Below are 15434 nucleotides of genomic sequence, written 5' to 3'. Positions count from 1 at the left end.
ACACCTCCTGAAGGCCAGGCCCTGGATAGTGTATGACCCCTTTTTTTTTTTCCAATATATGAAATGTATTGTCAAATTGGTTTCCATACAACACCCAGTGCTCATCCCAAAAGGTGCCCTCCTCAATACCCATCACCCACCCCTTTTTAATATAGCAGTTCTCACAGTTACAGGACACATAACAAGCTATTAAAACATGTAAAAGACACAAACCTAGCCAAAATGATGAAATGGAAGAATTCTCCTCAAAAGAAATACCAGGAAGAAATGACAGCCAGAATTGCTCAAAACAGATATAAACAATATATATGAACAGGAATTTAGAATAACAGTCATAAGACTAATAGCTGGGCTTGAAAAAAAAGCATAGAAGACAGCAGAGAATCTACTGCTACAGAGATCAAAGACCTAAGAAACAGTCATGATGAATTAATAAATGCTATAAATGAGATCCAAAATAAAATAGATGCAGTGACAGGGAAGATGGAAAAAGAAGAGGGGAGAGTAGGCAAAATAGATAAAATTATGTAAAATGATAAATCTCAAAAAAAGAGGGAAAGAAAATTACTAGACAATGAGGGAGAATTAGAGACCTAAGTGATTCAATGAAACAAAATAATATCTGTATCATAGGAGTTCCAGAAGAAGATTAGAGAGAGAAAGGGGCAGAAGATTTATTTGAACAAATTATAGCTGAGAACTTCCCTAATCTGGGGAAGGAAGCAGACATCCAAGTCCAAGAAGCACAAAGAACTCCCTTCAAAATCAACAAAAACAGGTCAACACCATGACATATAGTGAAACTGGCAAAATATAAAGATAAAGAGAGAATTCTGAAAGCAGCTAGGGACAAATGGGCCTCAACCTACAAGGGTAGACACATAAGGGTAGTAGCAGACCTGTCCACTGAACCTTGGCAGGCCAGAAGGGAGTGGCACGAAATTTTCAATGTGCTGAACAGGAAAAATATGCAGCCAAGAATCCTTTATCCAGCAAGCCTGTCATTCAGAATAGAAGGAAAGATAAAGGCTTTCCCAGACAAACAAAAACTGAAGGAGTTCATGACCGTTAAACCAGCCCTGCAGGAGATCCTAAGGGGGACTATATGAGTGGAAAGCAGCAAAGACTATGAAGGACCAGAGACATCACCACAAGTACGAAATCTAGGGATAACACAGTGGCACTAAGTTCATATCTTTCAATAATAACTCAGAATGTAAATGGACTAAATGCCTCAATCAAAAGACACAGGGTATCGGAATGGATTTAAAAAAAAAAAAAGGAAAAAAAGAAGATCGATCCATCTACATGCTGCCTACAAGAGACTCATTTTAGACCTGAGGATACCTGCAGATTGAAAGTGAGGGCATGGAGAACCATCTATCATGCTCTGGATGGCAAAAGAAAGCCAAAGTAGCTATATTTATATCAGACAAACTAGATTTTAAAACAAAGACTGTAACAAGAAAAGAAGAAGGGCATTACATCATAATTAAGGGGTCTATCTATCAAGAAAAGCTAACAAATGTAAATGCTTGTAGCCCCAACGTGGAAGCCTCCAAATATATATATCAATTAATCACAAACATAAATAAATGTATAGATAGTAATACTGTGATTGTAGGGGACTTCAATACTCCACTTACAACAATGGGTAGATTATCCAGACAGAAAATCAGTAAGGAAACTGTAAGGCTCTGAACGACACATTAGACCAAATGTACTTAACAGATGCATTCAGAACTTTCATCCAAAAGCAGCAGAATACACATTCTTCTTGAATGTACATGAAACATTATCTAAAACAGATCATATACTGGGTCACAAAACAGCCCCCAACCAATATAAAAGGATTGAGATCACACCATGCATATTTTCAGATCACAAACGTTAAAAAACTTGAAATCAACCGCAAGAAAAAATTTGGAAAGCCTCCAAATACATGGAGATTAAAGAACACCCTACTAAAGAATGAATGGGTTAACCAATTAAAGAAGAAATGAAAAAAATATATGGAAACAAATGAAAATGAAAACATGACAGTCCAAACCCTTTGGGATGGAGCAAAGGCAGTCCTAAGAGGAAAATACATTGCAATCCAGGCCTATCTGAAGAGGCAAGAAAAGTCCCAAATACACAACCTAGCCTCACACCTAAAGGAACTAGAAAGACAGAAGCAAAGAAAGCTCAAAGACAGCAGAAGAAGATGGGGCGCCTGGGTGGCGCAGTCGGTTAAGCGTCCGACTTCAGCCAGGTCACGATCTCACGGTCCGTGAGTTCGAGCCCCGCGTCAGGCTCTGGGCTGATGGCTCGGAGCCTGGAGCCTGTTTCCGATTCTGTGTCTCCCTCTCTCTCTGCCCCTCCCCCGTTCATGCTCTGTCTCTCTCTGTCCCAAAAATAAATAAAAAACGTTGAAAAAAAAAATTTAAAAAGACAGCAGAAGAAGAGAAATAGAGATTGAAGCAGAAATAAACAATATAAAATCCAAGAAAACAGTAGAATAGATCAATGAATCTAAGAGCTGGTTTTTTGAAAGAATAAACAAAATTGATAAATCCCTAGTCGGACGTCTCAAAAAGAAAATAGAGAGGATCCAAATAGATAAAATCACAAATGAAAGGAGAGATCACAACCAATATCACAGAAATACAAAGAATTATTAGAGAATACTATGAAAAATTATATGCCAACAAACTAGACAAACTGGAAGAAATGGAAAAATTACTAAACACTCACAGATTACCAAAATGCAAATGGGAAGAAACAAAAAATTTGAACAGACCCATAACCAGCAGAGAAATTGAACGGGTTATCAAAAATCTCCCAACAAATAAGAGTCCAGGACCAGATGGCTTCCCAGAGGAATTCTACCAGGCATTAAAGAAGAGTTAATACCTACACTTTTTAAGCTGTTCCGAAAATAGAAACAGAAGGAATGCTTCCAGACTCATTTTATGAAGCCAGCATTACCTTGATTCCCAAACCAGATAAAGACTTCACTAAAAAGGAGAATTATAGTCTAAAATCCCTGATAAAGATGGATGCAAAATTTCTCAACAAGATACCAGCAAATCAAATTCAACAGTATATTAAAAGAATTATTCACCATGATCAAGTGGGATTCATTCCTGGGCTGCAGAGCTGGTTCAATATTTGCAAATCAATCAACATGATACACCACATTAATAGAAGAAAGGGTGAGAACCATAGGATCCTGTCAACAAATGCAGAAAAAGCATTTGACAAAATACAGCATCCCTTTCTTAATAAAAACCCTCAAGAAAGTAGGGATAGAAGGAACATACCTTAATGTCATAAAAGCCATATACGAAAGGCCCACAGCTATATCATCCTCAATGGGGAAAAACTGAGAGCTTTTCCCCTGAGATCAGGATCACGACAGGGATGTCCACTTGCATCAGTGTTTGTTTAACATGGTGTTGGTAGTCCTAGCCTCAGCAATCAGACAACCCAAAGAAATAAAAGGCCTCCAAAACTGGCAAAGAAATCACACTTTCATTCTCTCCAGATGACATGATACTCTACATGGAAAACACGAAAGATTCCACCCCAAAATTGCTAGAACTGATACATGAATTCAGCAGAATTGCAGGATATAAAATATACAGAAATTGACTGCATTTCTATACACCAATAATGAAGCAACAGAAAGAGATTCAAGGAATTGATTCCATTTACAATTGCACCAAGAACCATAAAATACCTAGGAATAAACCTAATCAAAGATGCAAAAGATATGTATGCTGAAAACTATAGAAAGCTTACGAAGGAAAATGAAGGAGACACAAAGAAATGGAAAAACATTCCATGTAAATGGATTGGAAGAACAAATATTGTTAAAATGTCAATACTATCCAAATCAATCTATATATTCAATGCAGTCCCTATCAAAATAACATCAGCATTCTTCACAGAGCTAGAACAAACAATCCTAAAATTTGTATGGAACCACAAAGGACCCCGAGTAGCCAAAGTAATATTGAAACAGAAAACCAAAGCTGGAGGCATCACAATCCCAGGCTTTAGCCTGTATTACAAACTGTAATTATCAAGGAAATATGGTATTGGCATAAAAATAGACACATAGACCAGTGGAATAGAATACAGAACCCAGACACGGACCCACTAATATATGGTCAACTAATTTTCAACAAAGCAGGAAAATATATCCAATGGAAAAAAGACAGTCTCTTTAACAAATGGTGCTGAGAGAACTAGACAGTAAGATGCAGAAGAATGAAACTAGACTACTTTCTTACATCATACACAAAAATAAATTCAAAATAGATGAAAGACCTAAATGTGAGACAGGAAACCATCAAAATCCTAGAGGAGAAAACAGGCAGCAACCTCTTTGACCTCGGCTACACCAACTTCTTACTTGACATGTCTCTGGAGGCAAGGGAAACAAAAGCAAAAATGAAGTATTGGGACCTCATCAAGATAAAAAGCTTCTGCACAGCAAAGGAAAAAATCAGCAAAACTAAAAGACAACCCATGGAATGGGAGAAGATATCTGCAAATGACACATCAGATACAGGATTAGTATCAAAAACCTATAAAGAACTTACCAAACTCAACACCTGAAACACCATCCAGTGAAGAAATGGGCAGAAGACATGAATAGACATTTTTCTGAAGAAGACATCCAGATTGCAGAAAGACACATGAAAAGATGGTCAACATTGCTCATCACCAGGGAAATACAAATCAAAACCACATTTAAATACCCCCTCACGCCAGAGTGGCTAAAATTAACAACTCCAGAAACAACAGATGTTGGTGAGGATGTGGAGAAAGGGGAACCCTCTTGCACTGCTGGTGGGAATGCAAACTGGGAAACAGTGTGGAGGTTCCTCAAAAAACAAAAAATAGAATTACCCCACGATGAAGAAATTGCACCACTAGGAATTTATCCAGAGGATACAGGAGCGCTGATTCAAAACGGCACAAGCACCCCAGTGTTTATAGTAGCGCTATCAACAATAACCAAATTAAGGAAAGAGCCCAATGCCCATCAACTGATGAAGGGATAAAGAAGATGTGGTATATATACACAATGGAGTACTATTCAGAGATGAATTTTTGCTATTTCCAACTACATGGATGGAACTGGAGGGTATTATGCTAAGTGAAGTAAACCAGTCGTAGAAAGACGGATATCATATGTTTTCATTCATAAGTGGAATTTGAGAAACTTAACAGATGACCATAGGGGAAGGGAAGGAAAAATAAGATACAAGCAGGGAGGGACACAAACCATAAGAGACTGTTAAATACAGAGAACTAAGGGTTGATGGGGGCACAGGTTGGGTGGGTGGGAAAAATGGGTGATGGGCATTGAGGAGGGCACTTGTTGGGATGAGCACTGGGTGTTGTGTGTAAGTGATGAATCACAAGAATCTACTCCTGAAGCCAAGACTACACCGTATGTTAGCTAACTTAATAAAAAAAAAAAAAAAAAAAAAAGACAGGTTTCAAATGAAATCATTCCTTAAGGGTTTCCTGTATTTCTCTTATTTCCCACATAATTTATGACCACATTAAATATGCTTTAAAAAGTTAAACTTATACAAAAATATAATTACCATCTGAGTAGGGTCTCAGCGAATTAATAAGTATCTTTAACTCTCATAAAGTTGCAAAGTAAAACTTTATTATTTTTTCACATTGATCCATTCCATAGTCAACCATAAAAGTAAACTTAGAGGACTGAAACATGGAAAAATCTAACAAGTGTCAAAATACCACGGTATTTCATCTAACACAACATTTATTACATGTTTACTGTGTTTGGCACCAGGGATGTAGAAAGCAATAAAATGTGGTCCATGCCCTTATAGGGGCTTATAGACTAACAGAAGACATATATAAATAAATAAGTGCAATAAATAATAACTCAGGTGCTGGTTTCCAGCTGGGTGAGATATGTTTTTAAAAAATCTCTGCATTACCAACTGAGAAAAAAATCTCTACGTTACTAACACACACACACACACACACACATACACACACACACACACACACAGTCTTATGGAAGAAAGGAAAAATAAAAGAATCTCCAAGTTACCACTTTTCATTTTATCAATCACCTCTCAAACCATCTCTTTCCAAAGTCCTCCACTCTATCATACTCGTGATACTTAAGAATCAATACAGAAATAGGTTATTTAACCACATCTTACTATCAGCCAGTACCACAATAACTTTTGCTAGAATGATACTCTCAGCTTTATCTTGCATTCTTTTTCCCCGCCACTTTAAATAAGGACAAATTAATGTTGCTTCTGTAGGAGTTTGTCCATTCCATTAACAGCTAAGACAAATTATAAAAGAGCACTCTACACGGGAGATACAGGCTTCCAGTTATGGAATTAGTAAGTCACTGGAATAAAGGAACAGCACAGGGAATATAATCAATGATACTGTAATAGTGCTGTATGCTGACAGATGGTAGCTACACTTGTGGTGAGCATAGCATAACATATAGAGAAGTTGAATCACTGTTTTGAAAATGATGTAATGTTGTATGTCAACTATACTCAAAAAAATGTAAAACAGATAAAGAACACTCTATAAACAATGGGGTAGAAACACTGATGTAAGAATGACATTTTACAAATGATGCTAAAATTATCCTTTCAGAAATACATGAAATTTAAATACTAAAATAAGTGCATATAGAACATACTTTTTAGGCTTCAGTTTTTCTATAAAAGAATCTTCTTTAATACATCCATCTGCTGGGTAGTATCCTTGTCTCATATTTATAGTTGTAGCAACCTTAGGACAAGAATAAAAACAAAGTCATTCAACAAATTCTGTTTATCTGGAATTCAAACAACTAGTGTGCCATTCATAGATAAAGTTGATAATCTTAAAGATTCTCTTTAAATCAAAGAAAAAAACTGTTCATGTATGATGCTTTTACCCTATTTTAATATTTGAAGAAATCTAATTTTGGCAACTATTAATTAAACAGAACATTAATTAAAATGCTTAATTCTACCACAATTCTAAAGGAAATAGCTGTAATGATACTTTTAAAATCTACTCTAAAATATTCACAATGACATCTCAAGTTATGTTCAAACTCTACAATTATATTTAAGAATAAATTTAGTAAGAAAAAAGTAAGTTCTAACAAAAGAAAATGAATTTATTGGGGATCGTAAAACAAGAACAGAATAAATGAATAATGTCCAGCTCCTGGAGACAAAGATTTAATATCCTTAAATACATCTAATATAAAATTAATACAATTCTACAGTTCATATGGAAAATATATTATGTGAGAATTACAAAAATTTCAACATATCATTCAGCAGAGATTTATTTATCCCACCAGATAATAAAGCTAATGTAATTAAAATGCTAAGGTACTGGCACAATAAATGAGTAGAATAGAGCCTTGAAACAGATCCATATATATATGGAAACTTAATACAGAATACAAGGGGCATTTCAATTAAAAAGAGGAAGGAGGGGTGCCTGAGTGGCTCAGTCGGTTGAGCATCCAACTTCGGCTCAGGTCATGATCTCAGTCTGTGAGTTCAAGCCCACATCAGGCTTTGTGCTGACAGCTCGGAACCTAGAGCTTGCTTCAGATTCTGTGTCTCCCTCTCTCTGACCCTCCCCCATTCATGCTCTGTCTCTGTCTAAAAAATAAACATTAAAAACTAAAAAATAAATAAAAAGAGGAAGGATTATTCAACAAGTAGTGTGAGAAAGTCAGCTAATCATTTTGAAGAATGATGTTATACACCCACCTAACATCACCTATTATAAAATATTTAGATATGTATCATAAAATTAAATGAGCATATATAATACATATATAACTCTGAAATAGAAAGGTCTAATTAAAACCCAGACCATTAAAGAGGAGGAAAACAAGTAAAAGAAACATTTCTGAAAGGCTAAATGTAATAAAAAGTGAAAGACTGGTAGAAAATAGTTAAGATATACAGAATAAGATATTAATATCCCTATCACATGAACTCTTCTTACAAGTTAGGGAAAAAAAACAATTCAAAAGGGAAATATCCAAAGTATATTTCAGGATCTATTAAAGATTCTCCCAAAAGGGAAGCCTGGAGTCAACATATGAGGGTGCTCTATTTCACTAGTAGTCAGGGAATTACAGTTTAAAGTAAGAAAATAACTACTTCTCGCCCATCAAAATGCCAAACATTAAAGTAAATATGACAAATTCAAACATTAATTTGTTTTGGAGTTAGAAATTAACAGAACTGGCTCAGAATTTTTTGGGGAGGGGTGGTTTTGAAGAATTATATACAGATATAGTGAAAAATTGGGGTGCCTGGGTAACTCAGTTGGTTAAGCATCTGACTTCAGCTCAGGTCATGATCTCGCAGTTCATGGGTTCAAGCCCTGCGTGGGGCTCTGCACTGACAGTTCAGAGCCTGGAGCCTGCTTCAGATTCTCTCTCTGTCTCTCTCTCTGCCCCCTCCCCCTGCTCACACTCTGTCTCTCTCTCAAAAACAAATAAATATTAAAAAAATTTTAGAGGTATAGTGAAAATTTTTCAAAACCACTTAAATGTTTATAATAAAGGTATTAGTAAATAATTACAGAACTTATGTACAATGGTTTGTTACATAGCCATTAAAAGTAATTGCAGGATATCGGCCAATGTTCAAAAGCCAGCTAAGGTCTATAAATTAGCTATACTCATTGTTTGCTATTAAATTTTTTTTTAATGTTTTATTTATTTTTGAGAGAGAGAAAGAGTGAGCAAGCAAGTGAGGGGCAGAGAGAGAGGGAGACACAGAATCCTAAGCAGGTTCCAGGCTCTGGGCTGTCAGCACAGAGCCCTACACAGGGCTTGAACTCAGGAGCTGTGAGATCAGACCTCAGCCTAAGTCAGACACTTAAAACGACTGAGCCACCCAGGCGGCCCCAACTGTTTGCTATTAAAGGGGAACTCAATTTTTTTTTTTAATGTTTTGTTTATTTTTGAGACAGAGAGAGACAGAGCATGAGCAGGGGAGGGGCAGAGAGAGAGGGAGACACAGAATCTGAAGCAATTCCAGGCTCTGAGCTGTCAGCACAAAGCCTGACGCGGGGCTCGAACGTCAGCTCGAGAGAAAGAGAGAGAAAGAGAGAGAAAGAGAGAGAAAGAGAGAGAAAGAGAGAGAGAGAGAGAGAGAAAGAGAGAGAAAGAGAGAGAAATATTCTAAGCAGGCTCTTTGCTATCAGCTTGGGGCTCCATCTCATGAACCGTGAAATCATGACCTAAGCCAAAATCAAGAATTGAACACTGAACCAACTGAGCCACCCAGGCATCCTGAAAAAGTGTTACTATTAACACAACACATTGGACTGAAAGTTATTTTTTGAGAATATCCCACCCCCAAACTGGCAGCTAAAACCTTAATTTCTATATGCCTATTCACTTATCCCCCTTTGGTTTAGCATTTCACAGTTAGGAGATTAATGTTACTATCAACAGATTTGAGAGGACACCTCTTCCAGAAAATTTAAGAAAATATTAAATACAACTGACCTAAAAGATTTTAAAATTGTATACAGATTCTTAACTTGTTATATAAAACAGGTTCTCTCCCCGACCCTCACAGCTTGTCATTTTTAAAAAAATTATGTAATTAGAGGGGCGCCTGGGTGGCTCAGTGGGTTAAGCGTCCGACTTCGGCTCAGGTCATGATCTCCCGGTTCGTGAGTTCAAGCCCCGCATCAGGCTCTCTGCTGACAGCTCAGAACCTGGAGCCTGTTTCAGATTCTGTGTCTCCCTCTCTGTCTCTGACCCTCCCCCGTTCATGCTCTGTCTCTCTCTGTCTCAAAAATAAATAAACGTTAAAAAAAAAAAAAATAAAATAAAAATTATGTAATTATCACTGGTTTTTTTTTTTAGTTTCAAGTTTTTAGATTCCAGTTAGTTAAAACAGTGTTAATATTGGCCTCAGGTGTAGAATTTAGTGATTTATCACTTACATATTATACTCAGTACCCATCACCCATTTAAACCGTCCCCCTACCCACCTCCCCTCCAGCAACCCTCAGTTTGCTATTTGTGGTGAGTTTTTTGCTTGTTTTTGCTGCCTTTAAATGAAACAATGCAGTCAAATTTAGCCAGTATTTCTTTTATGGTTTCTGCTTTCAGTGATAGGTTTTAACAAGGCTTCCCCATCCAAGATTATGCAATTATCTGTACTTTCTTTTAGTTTAAATGTTTAATTTGCATGTTAACATTTCTAATCCACATGGGACTGGTAATAGATAGTAATTATCTATTGATTAGAAAACTTATCCTTCCCTTCTCACACGGTATATTTTTGGACTCCGGTCCAATAGATCAATACAATGTCAGTATTTCTGGAATGATACCTAAGTATGATCTTATGAACAAAATCTGCCATCTTGCTGTGCAAAATGTAGAATGCTTATGAAGTAACCATTAATATCAATCAAAAGCAAAGAACCAATGTTATCAAAAACCATACAACTATGAAAGATAAAGACTGGTAGATAGGGGTGCCTGGGTGGCTCAGTCAGCTGAGTGTCCAACTCTTGATTTTGGCTCAGGTCATGATCCCAGGGTCATGGGACTGAGCCCCACATTGGGGCTGAGTGTAGAGTTTGCTTAAGATTCTTTCTCCCTCTGCCCCTCTCCCCCACTCCTTCTCTCTCTCTTAAAAAAAAAAATACCGGTAGATAAATTCATGTTTACCCAAACTCAGAAATAAGAACACAAGTATATCTATTAATCCGGAATAGAATCATTTTAGGCTTAAATACCTAGGCCTTCAACATTAAAGATAAATCATAAATATAAACTTAATGTGAACATAAGTATTTAAATCTTACTTTTTAGAAAAGAGCATGTAATATAAAAATAATAAACTACATTATAGACTACTCAAACAGTCTATAAATTCAGTCTTTTTACTAATTTAAACTAGTTCATTCTCCTATTCAAAATAAATATTAGATATAAGCAAAAATCTAAATTTTAAAAACTAATAAAAGAGTGGTAACAGGGCACCTGGATGGCTCAGTCAGTTAAGCGTCCGACTTTGGCTCAGGTCATGATCTCACAGTTTGTGAGTTTGAGCCCTGTGTCCAGCTCTGTGCTGACAGCTTGGAGCCTGGAGCCTGCTTTGGATTCTGTGTCTCCCTCTCTTTCTACCCTCCTCTGCTCATTTTTTCTCTCTCTCTCTCAAAAATTAAAAAAGAGTGGTAACAATTTCAGGAAGGTTTCTTGAAGGGACTCCCTTAAATAAGGATCAGCTTTAGCGCATGTGAAGAATCTGATTATAGTCCCTTGTCAATTCCCTGGGCTAAAAGCACAAGAGGAGAAAGGGGAAGGATGAAACAGATCTCCTGAAGTAAGAGTCAGAACTAGTTAAAATGATACAAAATAGATTTATCATAACCATAAAATCAAAACTAGCATTTGTAAATGTACCATAAACATTCAGGTAAATGTTATTCAAAATAATACAAGTATAATGATTTAAGACACTAAGCATGAAATCATTTGCCAAAAAAGGGAAAGGTTACTGTTCTAATAAATGTCTCTGTTTTTTTGAGTATTATAACAGGATGGATATAAGCAGAGACAGTTCCAGTTGCCTGTTTATTCCCTTTCCCACCACAAGACTGAATCTGTCAGGGATCTTCCATTACAACCACAGGAACTAGGCTCCCCTTTAACTATGTAGTGAAGCCACATCTGAGGAACCCAACGTCAAAAAAAGGACAGGAGAAAGGAATTTCCCACAATAAAGGCCATAATTTGTAAAGTATGTAATTCCAAAATAGACATCTTTTAATATGTAAATGTTTCCATTATAATTCAAACCTTCACAAATTTACATATATGTATGTTTTTTTTTTTCTTTTTTTTTTTTTTTACCATGTTTAACCTACAAACCAATTAATCCACACCTAAATGATCATGGGTTGATTATAACACTTATTTCAATGGTCTTCAAGCTTGTAGAGAACTTTTACATAACTCAAATTTCACTTACAATCCTATAAGAAAAGTAGGTATTATTTCCATCTCATGAATGAGGAAACTCAGGCTTTGTGTGACAGAACTATGACTGCATTCCAGATCTTCAGCTTCTATCTTGTTTGTCTCACTGACAGAAAACAATGGCTACAAATCCTCATCATCTGATATCTCAAGTGGAACATTAAGAATTTAGAGATTAAAGGGTGCCTGGGTGGCTCAGTTGATTAAGTGTCTGACTTTGGCTCAGGTCATGATTTCAAGATTCATGAGTTCAAGCCCTGCATCATGACCACTCTGACCTTGTAGAACCTGCTTGAGATTCTCTCTCTCCCTCTCTCTCTCTCTGCACCCCACTCCCATGCTTTCCTTCTCAAAATAAGTAAACCTAAAAAAAAGAAAAAGAATTTACAGATTAAAAGACAATTTTCCAGGGACATACTATATAAATTGAACTACATTTGTATTTGTAGCAAATGCAAAGGATGTTCATTAAATTTTACTTTATTATGGGTCTATAGATTTTAATCCTAGTGCAACTGTACTTTTTTAGTGCCTGTGAAGTTAACTTCAGGCTACTGTTTTCTCTTTTTAAACTATGGCATCTCTACAAATATAAATTCGATGACACACAAAGTTTCAGGGTCAGGGAGAGTTCAAAATTTCCTTGCATGCTATTGGCGTGGTAAAGAAAGGTAGAGACTTGAAAGGAATATATGTCACTAAAAATAAGTAAAAAGACCATATACAAAAATAAATTCAAGATGGATGAAAGACCTAAATGTGAGACAGGAAACCATCAAAATCCTAGAGGACAACACAGGCAGTAACCTCTTTGACCTTGGCCACAGCAACTTTTTACCAGATACGTCGCCAGAGGCGAGGGAAACAAAAGCAAAAATAAACTATTGGGACTTCATCAAAATAAAAAGCTTTTGCACAGTGAAGGCAACAATCTACAAAACTAAAAGGCAGCCTACAGAATAGGAGAAGATATTTGCAAATGACATATCTGATAAAGGGTTAGTATCCAAAATTGGTAAAGAACTTACCAAACTCAACATCCAAAAAACAAACAATCCAGCTAAGAAATGGGCAGAAGACATGAATAGACATTTCCAAAAAAGACATCCAGATGGCTAACAGACACATGGAGAGATGCTCAACATCACTCATCATCAGGGAAATATATCAAAACCATAATGAGATACCACCACACACCTGTCAGAATGGGTAAAATTAACAACACAAGAAACAACAGGTGTTGGCGAGGATGCAGAGAAAGGGGAACACTCTTGGACTGTTGGTGTGACTGCAAACGGGTACAGTCGCTCTGGAGAACAGTATAGAGGTTCCTCAAAAAGTTAAAAAGAGAACTACCCTAAGATCCAAAAATTGTACTACTAGGTATTTACCCAAAGGACACAAAAATACAGATTTGAAGGGGGACACGCACCCCTATGTTTACAGCATCATGATTAACAATAGCCAAGCTATAGAGAGAGCCCAAATGTCCGTTAACTGATGAATGGATAAAGATGATGTGGTGTGTGTGCGTGTGTGTTAAAAGATATTCTTATGGAATATCACTCAGTCATCAAAAAGAATGAAATCTTGCCATATGCAATGACACAGACTGAGCTACATGCATGATGCTAAGTGAAATAAGTTAATCAGAGAAGATAAATACGACATGATTTCACTCATATGTGGAACTTAAGAAACAGAACAGGTGAACATATGGGATGGGGGAAAAGAGAGAAACAAACCATGAGAGACTCTTAGAGAACTGATGGTTGATGGAGGGAGGTGGGTGGGGGAAGGGCCAGATGAGGGATGGGTATTAGGGAGGGCACTTGTTATGATGAGCACTGGGTGTTGTATGTAATTGATGCATCACTGGATTCTACTCCTGAAACCAATATTAACTGTATGTTAACTAAAAGTTAAATAAAAATTTGAAAAAATAAACAAAAATGATCATTGGAAACAGTAAAAATTAGGATAAACGTAAAAAATAAATAAAAATACAGGTGCCTGAGTGGCTTAGTCAGTTAAGCGTCCGACTTCGGCTCAGGTCATGATCTCACAGTTCGTGGGTTCAAGCCCCCACATTGAGCTCTGTGCTAATATCTCCGAGCTCGGAGCCTGGAGCCTGGAGCCTGCTTTGGATTCTGTGTCTCCCTCTCTCTCTGCCCCTCCTCCAATCATGCTCTGTCTCTCTCTGTCTCAAAAATGAATAGACATTAAAAATAATGTAAAAAAATAAATGAAAATAATTAAAAAGAGGCAATTTCCCACAGAAGTCTCCAAAGGGGTGCCTGGGTAGCTCAGTCAGTTAAGCATCTGACCCTTGATTTCAGGTCAGGTCATGATCCCAGGATCATGGGACTGAGCCTGTATTGGGCTCCATGCTGTGTGTGAAGTCTACTTAAGATATTCTCTCTCTCTCCCTCTCCCTCCCTCTGTCCCTCTCCCCTGCTTGCACACTTGCTCTCTCTAAAATTTAAAAACTTATTTTTAAAAAGAGTCAAAATATATAGGCTGATGAATGTAGAACTTTAACTTTGTATTTTCTTGAATGTTCTTAGCAATTATAAAACGAATCAAAAAAGCTTTATCTTTTGTTAAGCTGCTTTAAGACTCAGCAGCAAAAATTCAAAATTTCAGGTTCCAACTAGAAGTATGTTTTCTCTAACGTTTTTACCTTCAACAGTAGGTTATAATATACTTACTATGAAAGATGATAAAACTTACCTCACAATCAGGACATATAATTGTGTTGTATTCTTCAGTTATTAACAAGCACAGTTCACAAAAAGCATGTCCACATTGAAGTTCATGGTGGTGACCTATGAAATGAAATTCTGCTGTGAATTAAACTGTCTATAGTTTGTTAGCATTGAATGTGCAGCATTAATCAGAGGGAAAAGTTAAAAGAGGGACTCTTACATGGGAAGAGATATCAAGTTTCATTAGAAATGCAGGACCTGTTAAACAAAATTCAGTAGAAGCTATTAAGTCTGAAGGAGGGAAAAAGTGAAATTGAAAGCCAAGCAGGGCTATGTAATATTGTTTGCATTAATTTAGTTTCTGGTACCGATACTACTTCGAATTCACCGTATATAATCATACAAAATGTTCTGACATACTTCATTTGATCCTTGTACATATCACAGCCAAGTAGGCTTAGGAAGGTTACATTCAACTTAGAAATGGATAAACCTTTTGGTGATGTGGCTAAATGGTATAATCCAGACTCCAGCCTAGTTCTGTATCCAAGTCCAATACTCTTTCTATTTGTTCCCATTGCCTCTAATTTATATTTCCAATCATGTGAAGGGAACAGGGAGGGCAGATATGAGACATTGGCAAGACCTCTCTCTTACAATGACCTAAGATACTTGACAGA

The 15434-nt window shown here is 36.7% G+C and overlaps 1 protein-coding gene across 2 annotated transcripts in view; it reads right to left on the bottom strand.

The window, feature by feature from the left end:
• Positions 1–15434, bottom strand: part of RNF17 (ring finger protein 17) — a 112544-nt gene that overhangs the window by 95384 nt on the left and 1726 nt on the right. For both annotated transcript variants that reach the window (XM_042929185.1, XM_042930026.1), the window contains exons 2-3: positions 14780–14874; positions 6713–6804 (exon numbers count right to left, since the gene is read on the bottom strand). In XM_042929185.1, the coding sequence (XP_042785119.1) occupies positions 6713–6804; positions 14780–14874 (187 nt within the window). The remainder of the gene's footprint in view (positions 1–6712; positions 6805–14779; positions 14875–15434) is intronic.

The sequence above is a fragment of the Panthera leo genome, chromosome A1 (assembly GCF_018350215.1).
Source record: "Panthera leo isolate Ple1 chromosome A1, P.leo_Ple1_pat1.1, whole genome shotgun sequence".
In the NCBI taxonomy this organism is placed as follows: domain Eukaryota; kingdom Metazoa; phylum Chordata; class Mammalia; order Carnivora; family Felidae; genus Panthera; species Panthera leo.
Note: the sequence above shows the minus strand (reverse complement) of the source record. Positions and strands in the feature narration are given on the sequence as shown.